At 39.0% G+C, this 21,907-nt stretch overlaps 1 protein-coding gene across 1 annotated transcript in view; it reads left to right on the top strand.

Annotated features, from left to right (window-relative positions):
- POLR3B (RNA polymerase III subunit B) overlaps window positions 1-21,907 on the top strand; it is a 111,528-nt gene that overhangs the window by 38,305 nt on the left and 51,316 nt on the right. The window contains exons 13-17 of the mRNA XM_019728448.2: window positions 11,764-11,925; window positions 15,287-15,487; window positions 17,362-17,524; window positions 18,734-18,887; window positions 21,769-21,843. Of these exons, the coding sequence (XP_019584007.2) occupies window positions 11,764-11,925; window positions 15,287-15,487; window positions 17,362-17,524; window positions 18,734-18,887; window positions 21,769-21,843 (755 nt within the window). The remainder of the gene's footprint in view (window positions 1-11,763; window positions 11,926-15,286; window positions 15,488-17,361; window positions 17,525-18,733; window positions 18,888-21,768; window positions 21,844-21,907) is intronic.

Raw genomic sequence — 21,907 nt, forward strand, 5'->3', positions numbered from 1 at the left:
TTAATTTTTTAGTTTTGATATTGTATTTTCAGTTCTAGAAATTACATTTGGGTTTTCGTTTTTGTTTCTTTTTTTGTTTTTAAGATTTTTATTGGGGAAGGGGAACAGGACTTTATTGGGAAACAGTGAGTACTTCCAGGACTCTTTTCCAAGTGAAGTTGTTGTCCTTTCAATCTTAGTTGTGGAGGGTGCCGTTTAGCTTCAAGTTGTTGTCCTTTCAGTCTTAGCCGTGGAGGGCACAGCTCAGCTCCAGGTCCAGTTGCTGTTGCTAGTTGCAGGGGCGCAGCCCACCATCCCTTGCGGGAGTCAAACGGGCAACCTTGTGGTTGAGAGGATGCGCTCCAACCAACTGAGCCATCCGGGACCTCAGCGGCAGCTCAGCTCAAGGTGCTGTGTTCAATCTTAGTTGCAGGGGGCGGAGCCCACCATCCCTTGCGGGACTTGAGGAGTTGAACCAGCAACCTTGTGGTTGAGAGCCCACTGGCCCATATGTGAATCGAACTGGCAGCCTTCGGAGTTAGGAGCACGGAGCTCCAACCGCCTGAGCCACCGGGCTGGCCCTCATTTGGGTATTTTTATATCTCTGTTTTTCTACTGAGACTTCACAATAATATTTTCATCAAAATCCTTGAATTTTAATAGCTACTTTAGAATCTTGATCTGCTAATTTTTACATCTCCATCATTTTAGGATCAATCTCTTCAATAGCTTTTCTCTTGAGTATGGGTCATGTTTTCCTGTTACTTCATGTGTCTAATATCTTGGATTGTATCCTAATGGACATTGTGGATGATGAATTGTAGAGACTCTAGATTCTGTTTTATTCCTCTGAAGAGTGTTCTGGCTTTTGTTTTAAGGTTAAACTTGACTGTAAACCTCTGAATCCTGTCTCCTTGCAACAAACAGCTGAACTATTCTTTTTAGTTCTTTCCATCATGGCTGGGCTGTAAGATGCTACATTTCCATTCTCTTGGTTATTTGTCTTACCAATTGAAACAAGTATTTTTAGTTTTTACAAAAGCTGTTATGATTTTTTAATAAGTAATGTAAAAGTAAATAAAGCATTATAAAATAGCAGATATTAAAAAACAAATCATAATACACAGTAAAAATGCTTTTCAAAAATGACATATTAACATAGTAAAAAGAATTTCAAACAATTACAAGAAATTTGACAATGAAGTGAGTCTTTCTCCCACTTCTGACCTCCCTTCCCATCTAACCCAGTTCCCTAGTTCCCCTCCCCAGTAACAGTTACTTTTTCCTTCCTGTTCTCTATCCTTCCAGAGACCTTTATGTGTGTACGAGTATCTTTATTAACTGGCATTTTAAACTTGTACTATTGGAAACTCTTGGCTTGCAGACATTGAGGCCTATGTGTGAATTTATGCTAAGTTTTGTGGGCCTTCTTTGTCAGGGACAAGTTTGGAGTCAGGCTTTGCAATTTTAGAAGAAATCATATAAAGGAACAATTTGTCTTCATTAGTATGAAAGAGATATTCAAGCAGTATGTCTGTGAATGTTGCATGGCCATCACTGCCAAGTGCTCTTACTTAAGGAGGGATTTAATCAGTTAAATGTGTAGTGTTGCTACAGAAATTGACATATGCCTGCTTTTGTGCTGTGCTTTTTAGTTATGAAAAACTTCATGCATATAAGACTACATGTAATGTATATGTGTGTTTGTGTATTTAAGACTCATAAAACAAATATTCACATGTCCCAACACAAGAGTGAACACAGCACTAGTATGTTTGAATCCACGTGCCGTCTCCGATTCTTAGCTGCCCCTCCCATCTGTCTGTTCTGGAAGCTCTGGCCAGGTGCCTGCCTGTTCACTTAGTGGAAAGCAATCCCAACAGATTTCTGAGCATTTACTGTGAGATTAGGTGAAATATGGGTCCACTTCCCAGGAGCATTCCTCAGCAGACCTGAGCTTCAGATATGGGTTTCGAGGTTCTGAAAGCATGAACTCTTACTCACATCCCAATATTAAAACAGATAAAAGTTGAGCCCCTCTGGTCGAGGTGGGGTATAAGGGCTTGTTGCTCTGCCTACTTGCCCTTCCCCCGAGCCCCTCTGTGGAATTCATAAACACAGTTGACTGCTCTATAGAACGACGTGTAGACTCCAGCAGGGCTCCTGGGGTCCCTGATGATCTTGTCCCCGTGCACCTTTTCAGCCTGATCTCACACCAAGGCGAGCCACTTACATCTTCCCCCAATACACCACCATGCTCCTTCATCCTGCAATGCCTTTGGTTGTGTCACTTGCCAAAGTCTCCACTCCCTCATCTCCCCTCACCCTCTCCTTAGTGAGAAGCTCATACCCATTCATTCTTTGAGTCTCCCTCTCTGAAGTCATCTGTGAACCCCAGGAGTAGTTAGTTGTTCTGTCTTCCAAATGCCAATAGCACTTTGTTCAGGGTTTTATTTATATGCTGAATTACTGCATAAGTCTTACCTGCATGCTTCTTTCCCCCTTTAGACTGTAAGCGCATTGAGGGAAGGGACCACTTACACTCATCTCTCCATCCCAGGATAAAGTACCCTGCACCCCAGATACAATAGTGACAGAGACTTTATGAGGCACCTGTTCTCAGAGTGTGTGTTTAGTAGGGGAGACAAACAACGAACAAGTAAACTAAATAAATATGATAATGTTAGATATTCATAGTGTTTCCACTATGGAAAACCAAAAACAGACTAATATTAGAGAGAGAGTTGGGGTGTTTGTGGGGGAAAGGGTGTTAGGATCGTCAGGAAAGATCTCTTTGAAAGTGATGTATTTTAAGCTGAGCCTTCACACTTTCCAGCTAAGTCTTGAATGAGGAGAAGCCAGTCTCATGCCACCTTGGGAAGTGCATTCCAGCGAGAGCCCCTAGCAAGGGCATACACCCCAGGCAGTTCCGGTGTTGGGGGAACTGGAAGAGGATCAGTGTGGCTGGCACGCATGGCGTGTGGGTGGTGAGAGGTGGCATTGGGGAACTCGTATGTAGGCCATGGAAGGGGTTCGGATTTAGTTTCACATGCAGTGGAAAACCATTGGAGAGTTTTAATCAGAGAAGTGGCACAACCTGATTTTCAGTTTAGAAAGCTCTGATTCGGAGATAAACAGGCCAGGAATGGACCAATTAGGAGGCCATGGCAGTATTTCAGGTGACAGATGATGGTAATTGGGATGATAGCAGTAGATACTACCACAACTAAAATTTTAAAAACTGGAATTTAAAAATTATAGCAATTTTAGATTTGGGGAAAAAATTAATGTCTGCATACTTGGGAAGTTCTGCTTGGTTAATGGCTGATGCTAGCAGGTGGGTTTTTGGCCACCTTCATATTGACCACTGTTCAGGGGATTATGGGTATCCCTACCACCACCAAGCCCAATGTTTAAAGTTTTCTAATTGGAAAAAATCATGCTGTGAAATGAGTCCATTAAAAAAAAAAGTTGGTTGTTTAGACTAATGATGTCAGGAGATGGGAGAGGAGAAACTATCCTGTTGCTTAAAAAGTTAAAATTAAAAAGAGAGTTCCCATGTGCAAGAAAACATCACTTTATAAACAATGTAAAGACATAAAAGGCATTGTGTTTGCAAAATCATGTAAAAACAATAGCTGCTAATTTCCCACCCCAAGGGATGAGGGAGCATAAATGTGCTTCAGCTTTAGATAACGGAGCTGTATCCACGGGCCAAGCCGGTCCACAGAGCTTTCCCTCAGTCTTTCTGCCACCTGAGGTCTGGCCGGCCAGCCGCCAGTAGAGGTGTTAGTAAAACCTACCGATTTCAGGCTTAATCTTTTCACCTACCTTTTATTTTTCAGTAATGTGTTCATTATTTGCTGAGCATTACTCTATTCTTTGTCTGCAAATTTTTTGTTTCTAATGCAGCTTGCTTTGTATGGGTGAGATATGGAACGGCACCAAAATCCGGCACCCTGGAAAGCCAGGGATTTCCACCCTGTGACAAAAGAATGCCGTCTTGACTTCAGAGATTGCCTAATCCCAGCTGTTCTGATAATGTAATTAAGGCTGCCTAATGTCTTTAATTTTGCAACCAGTTTGTGTGAAAAGGAGAATTTGGCACTCGGAAGGCTTAAACACTAAATAGCAATCTCAAGACGCCTAATTAGAATTCTCTGACATTAAGCTAATTGGTGAAACTGTATTTCAGCAGCTTAACTTCTTTATTAATTTTTTTTAGCATTTTCATTGAAAATCAATTGATGAGCTGTCAGCATTTTTTCCGTACATGTAATGTGCTCTTTCGTGCTCCTGTCTTAAGCAGGCTGCAATGCCTCATACTAGCAATGAAAGGTATTGAATATTATCACCAGCATTCCATCCCTTCCAACCACTTCACTCTTGACCTAAATAATGTGGCTTGTTGTGTGACTTGGCCTTGTAGCGTCTCACTGCTCTGTGAACTGGAGAACATGATTTCTCTTAAATTGAAAATTTTGGGGTGGAGAAATTTATTAACGAGGCAGTTGTTCTGTTGAGTATGCTCTTTTTACTTGTTTAGTACCAGGGGCATTTCCTTGTGTTTGAATCAGGGGGCTACAACAAATTCAGCTGGGATTCAAAAACACTTTGTCATAATTTGAGACACAAAAAGTCTAATAAAAGTGTAAGGGACTAATTAAAATAGAGCTGAGCTTTTGTGGTTTAAGTTAAGGGCATTTGCTTCTGTTCAGGATGCTTATTCAAGTTCCTCTTGCCAGTTTCCACAGGAAGTTGCTGTAATGGACAGCAGCCTTCTCACCCCTCTGCACCTGCTTCCATTCCCATAGTCTTTCTTTCCTTGAGTGAAACTGCTCAGTCTGAGTGGAAGAAAGGATTAAGCTCTCAGAGGAGGAAGTTTTCTTTTTAGAGCACTTCTGACATGGTAAATTCAAGTTCAGGATCCTGGCTTTCCTGGCTGCAAAGTTGATTTTATATAGTAGAAAAGTGGAAGGACATGTCTAACTTAAGGGAAAAGTGTAACGTCATATTCCACTTAGGAAAGTCTGCTTCAGTAGTAGCTAGAAGAGAAGACTCATTTGCCTTGAATATAGTCGTATCTTCATTATGAGTCAAAAAAACTACCCGTGGGTAATAAACATTCAAGAATATAGTCAGTATGGAATTTGGAAAAGCTTTAGCTTATAAGATTACACTGAATTTCAGAATTCCTCTTTAAGTAGATAAGTAGTGTATATATAATACCTCCCCCCAATATTACTTTATTGTTTTGTTAGTTTACTTAGATTACAGATATATTGAGCTTTTCCCTTTTTCTTTAAAGGAAATAAAATGCTTACAAAGGGGGGAAAACTAACAATTTTGCAGGGGAATTTAAGTATTTATAATATTATATTTGATCATTGAAGAAATATGCCTGCGATTTACTTGTAATAACCCACCTATTCAGTTTTGCAAGCTTTATATAAATGGTGTTCTGGTTATCTACTGCTGCTTTGCAAGCTATCCCAAAACAGTGGCTTAAAACGACAAGCATTTCGTTATATCTCACAATTTAGTGGGTCAGGAATCAAGCAGGACTCGGCTGTTTCGCATGGTGTGTTGATGGAGGTCCCTTGGTGGTGCTCTGCTGGAGCCAAGTGGGGAGGGCTGGAAGGCTGGGCTCAGCGAGGACCCGGCCCTTCCAGGGTTGTGGCATCAGAATGACCAGGACGCCGCGTGAGAGTTTCCCATGAGCAAGACGGAACCTGCATCGCCTGAATGGCCTCGTCTTAAAAGTCACAGCTGCACTTTCTTTATTGGACCAAGCAGGCAGAACCTTTGCCCAGATTTGGAACAGTGGGGGGACATGGGCCACATGTCTCAATGTGTCTCAAGGAGTCAGCTAGAGATTTGGGCAAAGTTTATCTACATAATTGGGGGGTATTCTGTGGTTCTCTCCTTTTTGTGAATTCCCCTCACTTTCCAGCTACTGTAGTGGCTCCGATCTTTCTCGTCTGGTTCTTCAATCCAGTAAAACCGGGTCTCTCCGAGTTTTCGCTTCTCAATGCAGTTTGAACCCGTTTTGACAATGTGTCCTGCCCTTAGTTGAAAAGCCTTAAAAACAGGAAATGCATTCAGTGCCAGTCACTTTTGATAAGTGTCAGCATTCCTCCTGTTTCTGCCTGCTTTTGGACATTCTCCAGTGCCTTCAAATAGTTTTAATATTTGTCCAGAGTTTATCATTATTATCAGCAGGCAAGTCCATCTGATGGAGCTACTCCACCAATTCTGGAAACAACCATCCTAGTCTGTTTTTATTATTCCAGCCCATTGATTTGTTTTTCATGGTTACACTGTTTTAGATGTCACTATGGTAAAATATTGAATTTTTATTATATAATTTTTAACTTTAAAAATAAAAATCTTGGGGGCTGGCTCAGTGGCTCAGGCGGTTAGAGCTCCATGCTCCTAACTCCGAAGGCTGCTGGTTCGATTCCCACATGGACCAGTGGGCTCTCAACCACAAGGTTGCCAGTTCAATTCCTCGAGTCCCGCAAGGGATGGTGGGCTCCGCCCCCTGCAACTAAGATTGAACCCGGCACCTTGAGCTGAGCTGCCGCTGAGCTCCCAGATGGCTCAGTTGGTTGGAGCGTGGGCTCTCAACCACAAGGTTGCCAGTTCGATTCCTCGATTCCCGCAAGGGATGCTGGGCTCTGGCCCCTGCAACTAAGATTGAATACGGCACCTTTAGCTGAGTTGCCTCCCAGATGGCTCACTTGGTTGGAGCACGTCCTCTCAACCACAAGGTTGCCGGGTTTCGACTCCCGTAAGGGATGGTGGGCTGTGCCTCCTACAACTAGCAACGGCAACTGGACCTGGAGCTGAGCTGCGCCCTCCACAACTAAGATTGAAAGGACAACTTGACTTGGAAAAAAGTACTGGAAGTACACACTGTTCCCCAGTAAAATCCTATTCCCCTTAAAAATAAATAAATAAAAATAAATAAAAATCTTTCATAATATATAAGTTATGAAGGGTACAACTAAACCCTCAAATCCACTACCCAGCTTATGTAATTCTTAACAATTGACCATTATTAATAACATTTCATTAACTTATATACTTTTTCCTTACTCTATTCTTCCTTTCCCCACTATCTTGAATTTGTGCACTTATTTTTTATTACAGCATTTAATTTTCAAATATTACAATGTAAGTTTTGCTTGTTTTTGAGTTTTATAAAAATAGATTCATATTGTACACATTTTTCTGCAGCTATTTTATTCACTCAATGTTGTTTTTAAGATTCATCTGTATTGCATGTCATTGTAGTTCACTTTCATTTTTGTATTATATTCCATTGTGTAAAGATATGATACATATATGATAAATACCACTTTATCCATTCTACCAATCAAGGCCTTTGTATGATTTCCCTTTTTAAAAAAATATTAACATTCTTACATCTTCTGGTGCCCAATTCAAGAGTTTCTACAAATAGGATTGCCTCGTCACGGAGTCAAGTTAAATCTTCAGTTGAACTGGAGAATGTTAAACTAGTTTCCCTAGTATTTGTACATTGCATTGTATGTGAGTTGCTGATGATCTCCATGCTGTGACTTAGTATCAGACTTTTAAATTTTTTTCTATCTAGTGGATGTAAAGTGGCATCTCTTTGTGGTCTTAATTTGCATTTTCTTTATTACTAATGAGGTTCAACCTCTTTTTCATATGCTTATTGACCATTTCTGTTTTTCCTTCTTTGAAATGACATTGGGGTTGTTGACTTTTCCTTATTGGTTTCAAGATTTTTTGTATATTTTGGATCCTAATTTTTTGTCAGTTATGTGTTGCTGATATCTTCTCCCAGTCTGAATTCTTTTTATTTTTTAAACTTTATGGGATCTTTTAATGTGTAATTTTAATTATAGTCAATTTTGTTAACTTTTTTTTACTAAATAGTGCTTTTTTATATTTCAAACTTAAGCCTTTGGTATTTGTTCTTTAGTCATCTGAAATGGGTTTTTGTGTATGGAATGAAGTAAGGAATCCAATTTCATTTGTTTTTCAAATGAATTACAAGTTGTCCCAGCACCATTTATTGTATAGTCTTTTATTTCCTCACTGATCAGAAATGCCACCTCTATCATGTAACAACTTTTAATATAAGTGTGGGTTTGTGTCTGGACTCTTTGTTCTGCCCCACTGGTCAGTTTGTCTGTGCATTCTTCAGTTCACTCACCTTTTCAGGAGTGTCTTGGCTATTTTAGCGTCTTAGCTTTTCCATATAAAGTCTAGGATTAGTCTGTCAATTTTCAGTAAAAAAATCTTCAAACATGTACAAAATTTTAAACATATACAAAACTAGGATCAGTTATTAAAATAATTAATATTAAATATTAAAAATAAAATTAACTAATAAAGTTAGGGCCCACATGTCCATCATACAGCTTTAATTATTATCAATAGAAGTCATTCTTTTCTATCTGTACCCGCCTCAACTTCTCCCACTACCTCCATTCCATCAGTTGGGTTGTTTAAAGAAATCTGAGCTGTCAAATCATTTCAATATCTCAGATATCAAATCACATCCTGGAAATACTTTAAAATGTATCTCTAAACGTATGACTTTAAAAAAATTATCACAATTTTCACATCTAAAATTTTTAAAGGATAATTGCTTAATATCAAGGATACATTATTTCTTCAAATTTCCCTGATTTCCTTGTGAATATTGTTGTTTACAGTATGATTGTTCAAGTAGGATTCAAACATGTCTCTCATGTTGCGTTCAGTTGATATGTCTCTTAAATGCCTTTTGAACTAGAGGGTGTGTGTGTGTGTGTGTGTGTGTATAAAACTGGAGTGCTTATCCTAAAGAATTTTCTACATTATGGATTCCTACATGATGGTATTCCCATGGTATCTTAACATGTATATTCCTCTGTCTTCTAAATTACTTGTAAACCAGTAGTTATATTCAGAGGCTAGATCCTATTCAAGGCATTTCTTTTTTTTTAATGAGGAATATTTTGGTTATATCTACTTTTTGTGCCATTGGAATTCATCCCTGGGTTTAGGTGTTTGGGGCCCTGATTCATCCATTTTTAAGTTTCCCTTCAACTTTTTTCCTAGTGGTTTTATTTAGCTGTTCCTGCTGATCATTCCTTTATCCATTATTTAATTAGGGTATGCAAAATAGTGATATTCTAATAGTTTAATTCTTTCTATATTTTTTGGTTGGAGTCTTTCAATAAAAAAATATTTTCATTAGCATCTCCTTGATTGACCTGAGACATAATTTATACGGAAAAGGCAGTATAAATACTTGGTAGATTTTTTTTTTTAAACTAATTTGTAGAATATTGTGTTAGCTCTCTAATTTCCTCCAGAGGTGAGTAGTGAAGGTTTATTTCCCCTATCATTATAAACTTAGGAGTTTTAACAATCTTACGGAAATTTGAGAATTCCTATCTCCATTTTTTAAAAAGCCTGATAGTTTTTTGTTGAGAATGCACTTGAATGGATCAATTTGGGGAGAATTGATATCTAATTACACTGAGTCATATCCACGAACATAGTATATCTCTCTTATTGAGATTTTCTTCAGTTTCTCTCAATGTTTTAGATACAGATGCTTTTTGTGTATTGGCCTTGTATCTTGCCAAGCTTGCTAACTCACTTATTGATTTCTAGTAGGGATTTTCTTTAAGATTCTTTGGGATTTTCTATGTGGATAAACATGTTATCTGCAAATAATGACACATTTATTTCTTTTTTTCCCCAATATCTATATCTATTATATTTATTTTTCCTCCCCTATTGCAATGAATGGTACCCACAATATAATGTTGAATAGGAGTGATGAGAATGGGCATTCTTCCTTTTCCCCAATTTTGTAAAGGAAAGCTTTCAGTTTTCTGCCCTTCCCTGTGGTATCTGGCCCTTGCTTTCTATCAGTGCAGGATCATTGGCCCAAGCAGGTTTCCTGCTTCTGCCCCAGGGAAAGATGGTTTTGGCTTCTCCTCTTGTATCTGGCCTTGTACCTTTTCCTGGAATTAGTGGCCTTCCTCCAGCAGCAGACTGCTGTTGCTTTTTACCAGGTGCAGGGCCTATGGTGGGTGCAAGGAGAATGCCTCTTCTACCCTCAGGGACAGACAGTTTTGCTTCTACTCTTCTCTCAGTGCAGGTTACCTGGTTACCTTTGCCTGGGACCATCGGCTGAGGGGTTTCCTGACCCTTCTCCAACAACTTAATGGTTTTGCTTCACATGAGAGAAAGTCAGGGAAGTACATAGGATTTTGTAGCTTGTTCCAACAAAGGGGTCCTTCTCTGTTCTTTCTAAGGCTTTACTCCAGTCTTTCATGAGCACTCATGGGAAAAAACTTATGAGTGAGTGTGGGTCCTCTTGTGTCTGGGGCTCTGAAGGATTCTAAGCTTTCATGGTAGCCCATATCTGGCATTTAAGAAGTTCTTACAATTTTAGCTGATTTTTTCTTTTATGGCAGACGTCTGCTTTGTTCTGTGTGCCATCTCCCCTTGGAGAGGCTTATCACTCTTTGCAGTTCAGTTCACTTGCTACCTTACCTCTCTGTAAGAGTCAAGAAATTTATGATTTTGTAGATGATTCATCTCTCTTTTTTTTAATTATGAGAGTGGGGAGGGGGTGTTGTCTTGTGGCTTTATACATCCTGAGTGGAAGTGGAACTTACAAGTCTTTCTTAAGATTGCCATTCTCTTTCCAAATCTTTGCCTTCCTTCTGTTATTCATCTGTTATTCATCTATTTATGATCTAATCCTGTTTCCCAGTAATCTTAGTGTAGGGGCTTTGACTGTTGTTGTTGTTTTATCTAGCATAGGCTGAATGATCTTGTTTCACACTGCATTTTGGCCTGTATTGCATTTACATCATTCTCTGCTTATTTAGGCTTGTTGCACCCAGGCACTGTTCTGAGGTGTGGTATGAGACTGTGGTCCAGTGTTCACTAGTCTGGAGAGTAACAAGTGAGGATGAAGGGTGTGCGTTTTATCAAGCAAATTGTATTTAGTGTTTGGTTTTTCTTTTGAGATTATTTGCTTTGCCATTGTTTGATGTTAAATGTCCTTTTAAAAATAAGATCATGTCAGGGTCATTAGTAGGTATTATAACCTTTTATGGAGAAATATTGCAGGTAGGAAAGTGCATAAAATATACATTTCAGCTTAACAAATGGTTGTGGAATAAACCTGCCATTGTTTCAATACTCTAAAAGTCACTCACCTCCAACATGCCCCCACCTTATCGTAATTCTTTCCCTCCAAAGTGTAATCGCTAGCTGATTTTTGTGGTATATACTTGAGGAACTGTTAGGGCGTGGGGATGGGTAGATAATGGGAAACTGTTTTGTTAGTGTTTGTACCAATTTATATTTTTACCGGTGATATAAGAAGGCCCAAATGGCACGCACCCTTAGTGTTGTCAGACTTTTTAATGATACTGCTTCCCTCCCCAACCCTTTTTGGGATTTTAATAATATTTATTTGTAAAATTAAAAGTTAGATCACTTGTCAGTGAAATCTCAGGTCTGAGAGTGACTCATCTAAATTAAATAACTTTGAATGCAGAGATTATGTCATTATCTTTGCTCTTATTCTCCATAACTGGCTTAGTGGTAAGCACATAGAAAAGTACATATTTACCAAAGTAAATTAAAATTTTTTTTCGTTTTTAAGCAGTTTCTCCATTATTTTTTTTTGCAGTTTAATAAAGACTTAAAATGTATTAAATAAGCTGCTAATGCATTTTGAAAGTTCACCATATACTTTTCTTTCTCTAGCTTTTATCTCTTCTTTTTGAAGATTTGTTCAAAAAATTTAATTCTGAAATGAAGAAGATTGCAGATCAGGTGATTCCTAAGCAAAGAGCAGCCCAGTTTGATGTTGTGAAACACATGCGTCAAGATCAGATTACCAACGGCATGGTGAACGCCATTTCTACTGTGAGTCTTCAGTCATGTGTTTAGTTTTATAACTTATTTGTAAATCTGTTCCGTAAAATGGAAATTTAAAGTACTTTGAAAATTTAGGTGAAGTATATATAGAGAGAGGGTGCCAAAACAATGTGTACACATTTTAAGAAAGGAAAAGAACTATTAAAATTTAATACTTAATATATACTGATAACAAAAGATGAATACAAGTCATGTGTATACATTTTTTTTGGCACTCTTGGTGTGTGTGTGTGTGTAATTTTTATTTTTTCCTTTAAAAGATACTTACACAGATTTTTTACTTTGAAAGATGGTCTACAGTTTAAATGCTATCAGTAGGAATTTTGTTACTATATGACTTTATTGCCAAATTATAGCTCCTGTTATACGAGGCAATAAGGAAATAGATATACTTTACCTAAAGGAAAAATCTTTTCGTTTCACTGTTAATAGCCATTCTTTTCATGGATATTTTCCTCAATTTTTTTCTGTAATAAAATGGGCATATTGCAGGTAGGTTTATTAATGACAACTTTTGTCCAACACAATGCAAAATGTTTCATTTCGTTGTAGGCTTATGTTCCTCAAAGGGCTATCAGCTGTTCTTCACAGAGAGATAAATTCAGACCTCGGCAGCTGCTGTGTATTCAGGGCCTCTGGCTGCTCATAAAGGGTTATCAGATAGGTTTTTGCTCCCTTTCTTAAAGTATAACAACAGTAGGTCTATCTGATAAAGTCTGGTTCACGTGTTGTATGCCAGACATAAAATTAGTTTTATGGATGGGATTTTATCCCAACAAAAGAATAGTATAGTGTAACACGTTGATTGCCTTAACAATGACAGAATGAGCGGCCGACTTGCTGCAATACTTGACTTTATAAATGTGCAGCGAGTCTATGTAAGCAGCCCGTGCAGTGACAGCTACACATAGACCTCTGGGGAATCAGGGCTTTGTGCCTGTTTAGGCGCATTAAACTTCTGTGGCCCAAACTTGTCTGAAAGCAGATCCCTGGATATGTGAAGAGAAGCTTTTGGAGAGCACTTGAACACACTTCTGTTGGAATTACTTTTCCTTGCTTTCTGACCCATGATTTTCAGGTCATGATAGCTGTTTGGAGGAATTCTTTTGCCCCTAAGTGATAGCGCTTTACCTCCCGGAGAAGACTGCTTATTAGAAAAATCAGTAGTACGCCTATTGCAGATGTATCCCAATCTGTAGCATATGTCTTTCCTTTCTCTGTAGGGAAATTGGTCTCTAAAGAGATTTAAAATGGCTTCTAAAATCTGTGAGTGTTGGCCATTAGTAGAATATTTTCAACAAATAAATGTTCTCAGAGGAGCAGTTTTAGATCCCTTGTCTGTTCCTTTTCTCTCCCTCTTGTGATACTCCTACAGAATTCTGGAATAAATTCTCTTGCTGAGCATGTTGGCTTCACTCCCCATCTACTTCTTGTTTGCCAGCAGCGGCTACCTCATTTTAGTTCTGTGCCGAATACTTATTTACCTGTTACTCTCTGGGCATAAGTCAGTCTACAAGGTTTATTCCTACTCAGAGTATAAAAGGAGTTAATGGAAAAAGCAGTATAAGAAGTTAACTTGTGTGAAAAATGGGTTTGCTCTATTTCATTGCTTTGTCATGGATAGAGTTTCTTCCTAGAATTTAGCTCTTTTCCACGTTATCAAAAACTCAAATCTCTGAAATGATACACCTTTACTGTAATAATGATTAAACTTTACTTTGATGGAGCACCCCCAAAGTCATATATTTTAATTTAAACAGATCACCTTGTCTGCTTCTGAAACCCTAGCAGGTTTCACTATACAGGTTTTAAACTGGGGATCCAGAAGTCCTCCCCTGAAATTGAATTTAAAATTTTGTGTTCATGGTCCTACATGCATTTTTCTCAAGACAACAATCATAGCTTTCATCAGAGTCTCAAAAGCAAAATGAAGGACCACTGCTTAGCAGATGTAAATTTTTCACTTTGTTTTCAAGCATTTAATTTTTATTTATTTTCATCTATTTTTAAAGTTTTGAATGTCACTTATGAAAAATTACAAAAAGCATTTAAAAAATTTTTAAATAAGCTTTTATATTCCTTCTACTGTGAAGTGAAGATAGCGTACCTGTTTTTCTTTTTTTTTCCTCCAGCTGTGGCCTTATTAAACACGATTCAGCAATAATGTGAGTTACATCTCTGGAAGTCAGATTTGCTCCATTAACTCCAATATTGAAAGCCACTCTTACACATATTGATAGTTGTTAAAAGGAAGAGTCCAGGATAGGTCAATCCCTGAACCAAGTGAAGTCCTCAGGGATCTGTTTTCTCTTCATCTTTTCACGCTAGCATTCTTGGCATTTTTTCAGTTTCCTCCATGGTCAATTTATAGAGGCTGGGAAGTCCATCATCAAAGCGCCAGCAGATTCAATGTCTAGGGATAGCTGCTTCTTCGTTCATAGATGGCCATCTTTTCTGTGTCCTCACTGGCAAAGGGGGCAAGGAAACTCTTGGGATCTAACTTTTTCACTTTTAAATTAGAAAGATCATATCATTTTTTTGACATTTTCTATTTTGCTTTTCTATGTGTACTGTTTTATACTGTTAATTCATATTACAATTCCTAACCTTAATCTTTAAGTTATCCTTGAGTATATTTAATGTGTGCAATGAATACAACTATACAATAGTACAGTTAATATAATACAGTATATTTAATGCATAGGAGATGAAGTAAATTTAATGTTCAACGTTTATTTTATATGAATATTTTAAGACTGACATGAGGATATATAATATTTCTTAATATGAATATATATGCAATTTTTATTTAGCCTTGATTAAGAAGCCTGCAGTTTATTTGTTATCCCTGATAACTGCTATTAGTCATTTTTCTGTTGCTGTATTTTCCTCTAATTAAGACTAACTTCAGAAGATATTCAAACAATGGCACATTCCAACATGAAATTATATCTTTGTGTTTCAAGTTGATTTTACCTTAAATGTGTGTAGAAATCGCTAATGCTTTCTTAGCTTACTGCTTCCAATGGAAGTCTCTAGTTGAACTGGCTTGTTTGCGATGTGATTAGTTCTTCAGAAAATAACTGCTTTGATGTGATAAGGTTGATACAGCAAAGCATTCTGAGATAATTGCTAGATGTAGGTAATAGTCATTAAATTCCTAGAAAGCCCCAGCGAGGGACCTAGCTAAATTTTCATTTTAATTGTGACATTTTGATTTCTGAATATACCTCATGGCTCTAATTTCATAAACATGCAGTTCCTAGGATGAACTTCTCAAGAGTAACTGTAAAGCGTCAGGCAATATATGAATGACCAGGGGTAGCATATGTCTTTCCTTTCTCTATAGGGAAATTGGTCTCTAAAGAGATTTAAAATGGACCGCCAAGGTGTGACTCAAGTGCTGTCTCGCTTGTCATACATATCTGCACTGGGCATGATGACAAGAATCTCTTCCCAGTTTGAAAAAACAAGGAAAGTGAGTGGTCCTCGCTCCCTCCAGCCATCTCAGTGGGGAATGCTCTGTCCTTCGGACACTCCTGAAGGAGAGGTAAGGTTCTCGAGGAGTCTTATATCAGAGGAAATACCTGTTGATGGTGTTCTGCTTCCGCTGCTGTTCCCCCAGGCCGTATCGGTTTTTGGGTCAGCCACTTATCTGGCAGATAAATATTAATGCTGCTTGTCAGGACGACATCATTCCAGAATCAGTACCTGCAGAATCATTTGATTTAGTCTCTCACTTAAGTAGAAATAGGGTCCAAATTTCTGGCTCTGTTTCGTTAACCCCAGAATCAAACCATACAATGGAGAGGGGATAAGAATGTGAAGGAAAACTGAGAGCTGCCTCACCTTTGCTTACAAGGAGCTCTTTTTCAGCAGTTCCTTATTTTCTGTAGGCGTCCTTAGAGGAAATCATAGCCACAGTTGAAGCCAACAAGGAGCAGATAGGCCAAGACCTAAAGTGGATTCCGACTCACTTCTATAGCAAATACCAGCAATTATCTACATACTAAACCAAGGAGTATAAATGGGTTTACGTCCATGGCGCCCAGTACTTCCTGTGTCATGGCCATTTCTCCATGTTCACCATTGTTGGTTTCACTTGATTTTATTCATTCTAAATTGTAAACTTCCAGAGGAAGGAAGTTTGTCGGGTTCACCATTGTACCTCAGGCTCCTAGCACAGAGCCTTGTTCAGAACAGAGGCCCCATAAATATATGCTGAATGAATAAAGTTAATTATGACAAGTAAAAGATGTAAGTTCTAAAGTGTAGGAATTTATGACTCAGGAGAGGGGAAAAATAGAAGTTCATGCAGTTACGATTTTTAGAAATCATCCTTCTTCTCCTAATTTATCTTAAACCATGTGGAAATTCACACTAAAATTGTGCAGCTTGTCAGATTTGCATAATTGTATATCTTGAGCTTTGAAACACTGAATTTCCCAGAGATTACTTCAGCTGACCTCGGTAAAGTACCTATTTTGTGCATCACTACAGCAGATGGTTCTTAAGAATTGAGGGCATAATATTTACGTGTCACATGTGTCTCAGTGTTTTTCTCTGTTTGCTGTATTACATGCTTGTTTATTTTTGTTTTTGACTTTTTTGGTTGTATAGAAGTTTAAATTTTTTAAATTTCCTTTTCATTTTGTAATAATTTTAGACACACAAAGAAGTTACAAGAATAGTACAAAGAATTTCCATAATCGTCCAGCTAGATTCCCCATGTGAACATGTTACATAACCATGGCAGTTACCAACTGCATGAATTAACACTGATAATAGTACTGTAACCTATAAACGATTCAGATTTTGTCAGTTGTCGCACTGTTGTCTTTTTTCTGATCCAGGATTACACATGGCTCTCAGTTGTCAAGTCTTTCTTAGTGTCTTAATCTAGAGCAGTTCTTCAGTCTTTCTTTGCCTTTTATGACCAGGAAGCTTTATAGACCACTGGCCAGTGATTTTGTAGACTGTCTCATTTCAGGCCAGAATTTTTCTATTTTCACGAGTTCACATTTATCAGTGTTTTCCTTTACTGTTTTTATACAATGTCATCTTCATGACCATGAGTCCTGTAGTCTGGGAATAACAATTTACGCAATCATTTTCTTTTGGGGGATGGCATTTATGATGCCACCATTGTTGGCCATTTCATATAGTACTGTGCTAAGCATTTCTGTGGCTAAATCTACATTTCTATCTTTGCTTTTTATTAGAGGATAAATTCCGCTGGGTTAAAGGGTCTGTCCGTACATTTTTGTACAGAATCGCCAAATTTTGTATGAATCGCCGAAGTGTTCCGCACAAGGTTATACTGCTTTACATTGCCATCAGCAAAGCGGGAACTGTTTTGAGATACAAACTGTACTTTGTATTACCAGTGTTCATTCTTAGAAATGACTGTCTTTTATTTTCTAGGCATGTGGCTTGGTTAAAAACTTGGCCCTTATGACACATATCACAACTGACATGGAAGATGGGCCCATTGTTAAATTAGCCTGTAACCTGGGAGTAGAAGATGTGAATTTATTGTGTGGGGAAGAGCTCTCTTACCCAAACGTGTTTCTCGTCTTCCTCAATGGTGAGTGTATTATGGAGACATGTTGACCCTAAGTAGGCTGTGGGGTGGGGGGTGGAATCCATTATTATTCACGTATTTAAAGGACACATACACTTAATTCTGGGCCCAGGTTGCCTTAATTTAAAGGTAGAAAAATGGTAAGAGAAACAGTTATTCCATTGGCTGGGTCATCCAGGTTCTGAGACGATGTAGCTATCAGCTGAAGGTGAGCATTGCAGAGACTGGCTGCTTTCTGCTCTTTTGTAGCCGCCGGCATATGCACAGTGGAATAAGGCTCAACACGGTGTCTTTAGGTTCAAGTTAAATAGGTGATGCATTCTGCACAAGTAATCAGATCAGCCCTGACAGTGAGCTGGCTTGTATTCAGCCACTTGATAATTGATTGTCAACAGCCTGTGGCAAGAGGGTCCCTTTCCCTTCACTCATGGTCCAGTCTCTTCTTTTACCCCCTTCAGAGTCCTCCAGAGACCCATTAGCAAGTGTGCCATGTCCTTTCTACTTGAGATTTGCTGGTCTGGGTGCCTGTCCCCTCACCAGGGTACTGCATGTGCTCGTCCTGACCACCGAGCTCCCGTGCTCTCCTCCTTCCTCCTGCTCTGGGAGGCATTAACCCTTTACTGCGTGGGTTGGTGAGCAGGAAGCCAGGGCTGTGAACTGCCCCATTCCGTGTGCCCCAGCTGCTAACACCGAGTGAGCTCTTACTTTGCACTTTCGCCCAGTACCTCTCTGAGTGAGTCCTCCCACCAACCCTGGGAGGCAAAGTTCACTGTCCTCATTTTACAGATGGTGATGCCAACAAGAGCAGTTTAATAAGAGCAGTTCCTAGGTGCTAGGCAGAGTTCAAGTGCTTTACATAAGATCAGCTCATTTAACCCTCACATCAGCCCTCTGGGAAATGATAGAGCCCAGTGTTCAAACCTAGGGGGTCTGGACTCCGAGATTGTGCCCCAAGCATGGTGCTTACAGACGAGGAAAATGAGACTAACTTTTTCAGGGTTCCACAACTAGTGTGTGGCAGGGCTGGCGCTAGCCTCAGGGCGCTCGGACTACCCTTCACCGCTCCACTGTGTTGCTTCCCTTGTAGCCTGGCTTTAAAGACAGTGTTTCCAAATGGCTGCTCAGAGCTGCTTATCATTTTTATTGGGTGGGTATTTTAAATCCTCTTAGATTAGTTTTTTTATTCCTGTTTAAAATATTCTTTCTTTTTAGGTAACATCCTGGGTGTCATTCGAGACCATAAGAAGTTAGTGAATACATTTCGACTGATGCGAAGAGCAGGATATATCAATGAATTTGTTTCCATCTCAACAAACCGTACAGATCGATGTGTCTATATTTCTTCTGATGGAGGAAGGCTGTGCAGGTATAACTCCCTAAAACGAGTTTTTAAGACTCTCTTTATGTTTACTTTTGAAAGAAATCGACTTTTTATTTTTGAATCTACTTTCACCTCGTTCATTGTTAAGACTAATTTAATTCAGTTAGCAAACACCTTATGAATATGCCTGATGATTACCGAGGGTTCAGAGATTAATGAGAATTTCTGTCCTAACAACCAACTGTGCTAGTAGTAAATGTTAGCCATTATTTGTTATTCTAACAGATGTATTGTATGTAAGGCTTTCACTACATTCAACCCTACTGGATTCAATTATTATTTTCATTTAACAAATGAGGAGCTGGGGTTTGGTGAAACTAAGTACTTTACCCAAAGCGACATCGTGATGGAGTCCGCTTTTTACTCAGAAGTCCTTAGAATTCCTTTGACTCCAACAATCCTGATTTTACCCACTACATTGCGTTGCTGTGCACTGAGTTTTGAAGGATGAGTAGGATTGTGTTACTTGGATGAAGGAGGAAAGGAGAAAGGCTAAAGAATGGCAACAATAAAAAACACGGAGGCATGAAGAAATAAAATAACGTTAGTCCCAGCAGAAAAGTAGGTGCGTTTTATTCATTCAGCAAATATTAAGGGCTTATTAAAATACTCTCTAGGAGGTAGTGGTACAGAGAGGACTGCGACATGGTATCTGGTCCTTTGGGAATATACAGAGATGTCAGCCGAGGACATTACCTTGTTTCGTGAGCCTTCACTTATTTTACTGTACTCATTCTTTGTGTACCTCAGGCAGTGTTAGGGTACAAGTAGTGAACTAGCAGTAGTTAGAGTAGTGGAAAGAGCTTGGGCTTGGAAGGCTGTCAGAGCTTAGAGAGTGGACTGCCATTGTTTGTGTCTGTCCAGCAGCCATTTCTCCTTCCAGTTACCCTCCTTGTTTTCCTTTGGAGACTCCCTCACCCCGGACTGGCAGTCTTGGGACAGTCAGTCAGGTGCTTTCTCCTGCTCAGCCAAGGATCAGGCATATGACCCAGGCTAGGCCAGTCACACTTTCTCCTCCGGGAACCTGAATCCCAAGTAGAACAAACTCAAGGGAAGAAGTGGTTGGAACTGATTGGTCCTGACACATGCATGCGAGAGACTGCCTGCTACTCCTCCCTTTCTGGGTCCTTGGGGCTCTTCTAGCTCCTTTCCTTTCCGAGGCTGAACATTTCACCTTTTTCTTTGATTATCATTCTTCTAGTAAATTTCTATGATTTCAGTAAATTCCTTTTTTTTTTTCAAGTTATTTAATTATTTTTTTAGTAAATTCCATTTTTTGCTTAAATTTTCTGGAATTACTTTCTCTTCTTTGCAACCAGAACTCTAACCGCTGATATACCTGTGTTTGAATCCTCACATCACACTTACTGACTTGTGTGACTCTGAGTTTGTTACTTAAGTCTCCGAGCCTTGGTTTCTTGGCTATAAAAGTGTGAAGAATAATAATACCTCCCTAGGACTGGCCTGAGAACTAATTGATATAAGATGTGGTAAATGCCTTGTAGGGTTCCTGGCATACATTAGGTGTTCAGTTATGGCTATCACAGTCCATTTAGGGATGGGAAAACTGACATTTTCTAGGTTACTCTTTTGTTAGGATTTTTCTCTTTCCTTACATCCAACATAACATGGCATAGTCTAAAAGAAAATGAATTCTTTTTTAGAAGTAATTTTACAATGGCATAACATAGATCAGGCAGGAGGATTAGTAGAATTTACTGAATACAAGTAAAAGGTAACTGAGGTAGTTAAATGTGATCCCTCCCCACTCCACTCCTGCTTCTGTCTTCACTTCGGAGTCTCTTAACCTGAACTAAACCACAGCCCTTGAAGGAGGCAGCCATGTTGCTCTACTTCCCTACCAAGAGCCAGGATTTTGAGGTAATAGTGATTGCCACAAAAAGTTCACCCAGATCACTTTTCAGCAACTAGTGTTTCCCTTTTGTCATTGTGTAGCTCCTCTTCTTAACTGTTTAAAAGTACTCATTAGTCCTCAAATAGTTATTTGGACCTTAGGGTGGGGCGCACAAGTGTCTGGTGGTTACTTGCTGCTCTCTGTAAGAGCTGCTTATCCAAATAGCAACAGCCCTTGACGTTTCGGTGCCGCATGCCATCCTTTGTGTTGGTGTTTCCTTGTGGTGGCGAAGCCCTCAGAGGCAAATCGCCACTGACAGTTACAGGTTAATCTACCAAAATGTGTAGAGCAGAAGCGCTCTATCTTACACCCATTACATCACTAAACATGACAAAGTAAAAAAGCTTTATTCTCTGCAAACTTACTGCCACTCTTTTTGGTCACATGTTCCTTTAGGGAACCTGCTAGTATAGCCCAGAGATGTTTATCCTAAGTCAAACTCCAAACAGCTGATGTTTGTCAGAACCTCACTACAAAATGCCATTGTTATCCTCAGTGAAAGTTCTTCTCTGCTTGCAGACTTCACGGATAGTAGATCACATATTCCCAGGATGAAATAAGGAAATGCTTTTGGTATGATGCAGTTACATAGTTATTTAAGATATGACACTAAAGGGTTGTTTCCTTTTTAGATTTTATTGAGTATCATTTTTATGTTGTCTTTTCACTCAAAACCAAATATTTCCTAAAATACTTGCATGAAGAACTAGTTGTGTATACATGTGAGTGTGCACACATATAGATATGGGCTGGTGTGTATGTCTGTGTATGTACATGTGACAGAGAAAAGTAGGCCTCTGTGCACTCAATACATTCAGAAAATACTGGTGTCCTCAAGCAACCCAGAAATAAGTTTGATTATATTTACAGCTTCCCTTATTTCATATAGTAAACTTTCTCGCTGACTTAATTTTTCTGTTGAACTGTGAATTTATTTGTTTTCCTTTCCAGACCCTACATAATTGTTAAGAAACAGAAGCCTGCAGTCACGAATAAGCATATGGAAGAGCTGGCTCAGGGGTACAGGTAAGTGGCCAAAAGCAAAACTCCTCAGTCTCCTTAGTACCCATTTACATGACATAATCAGCAG

The sequence above is a fragment of the Rhinolophus sinicus genome, linkage group LG02 (genome assembly GCF_036562045.2).
Source record: "Rhinolophus sinicus isolate RSC01 linkage group LG02, ASM3656204v1, whole genome shotgun sequence".
NCBI lineage: Eukaryota > Metazoa > Chordata > Mammalia > Chiroptera > Rhinolophidae > Rhinolophus > Rhinolophus sinicus.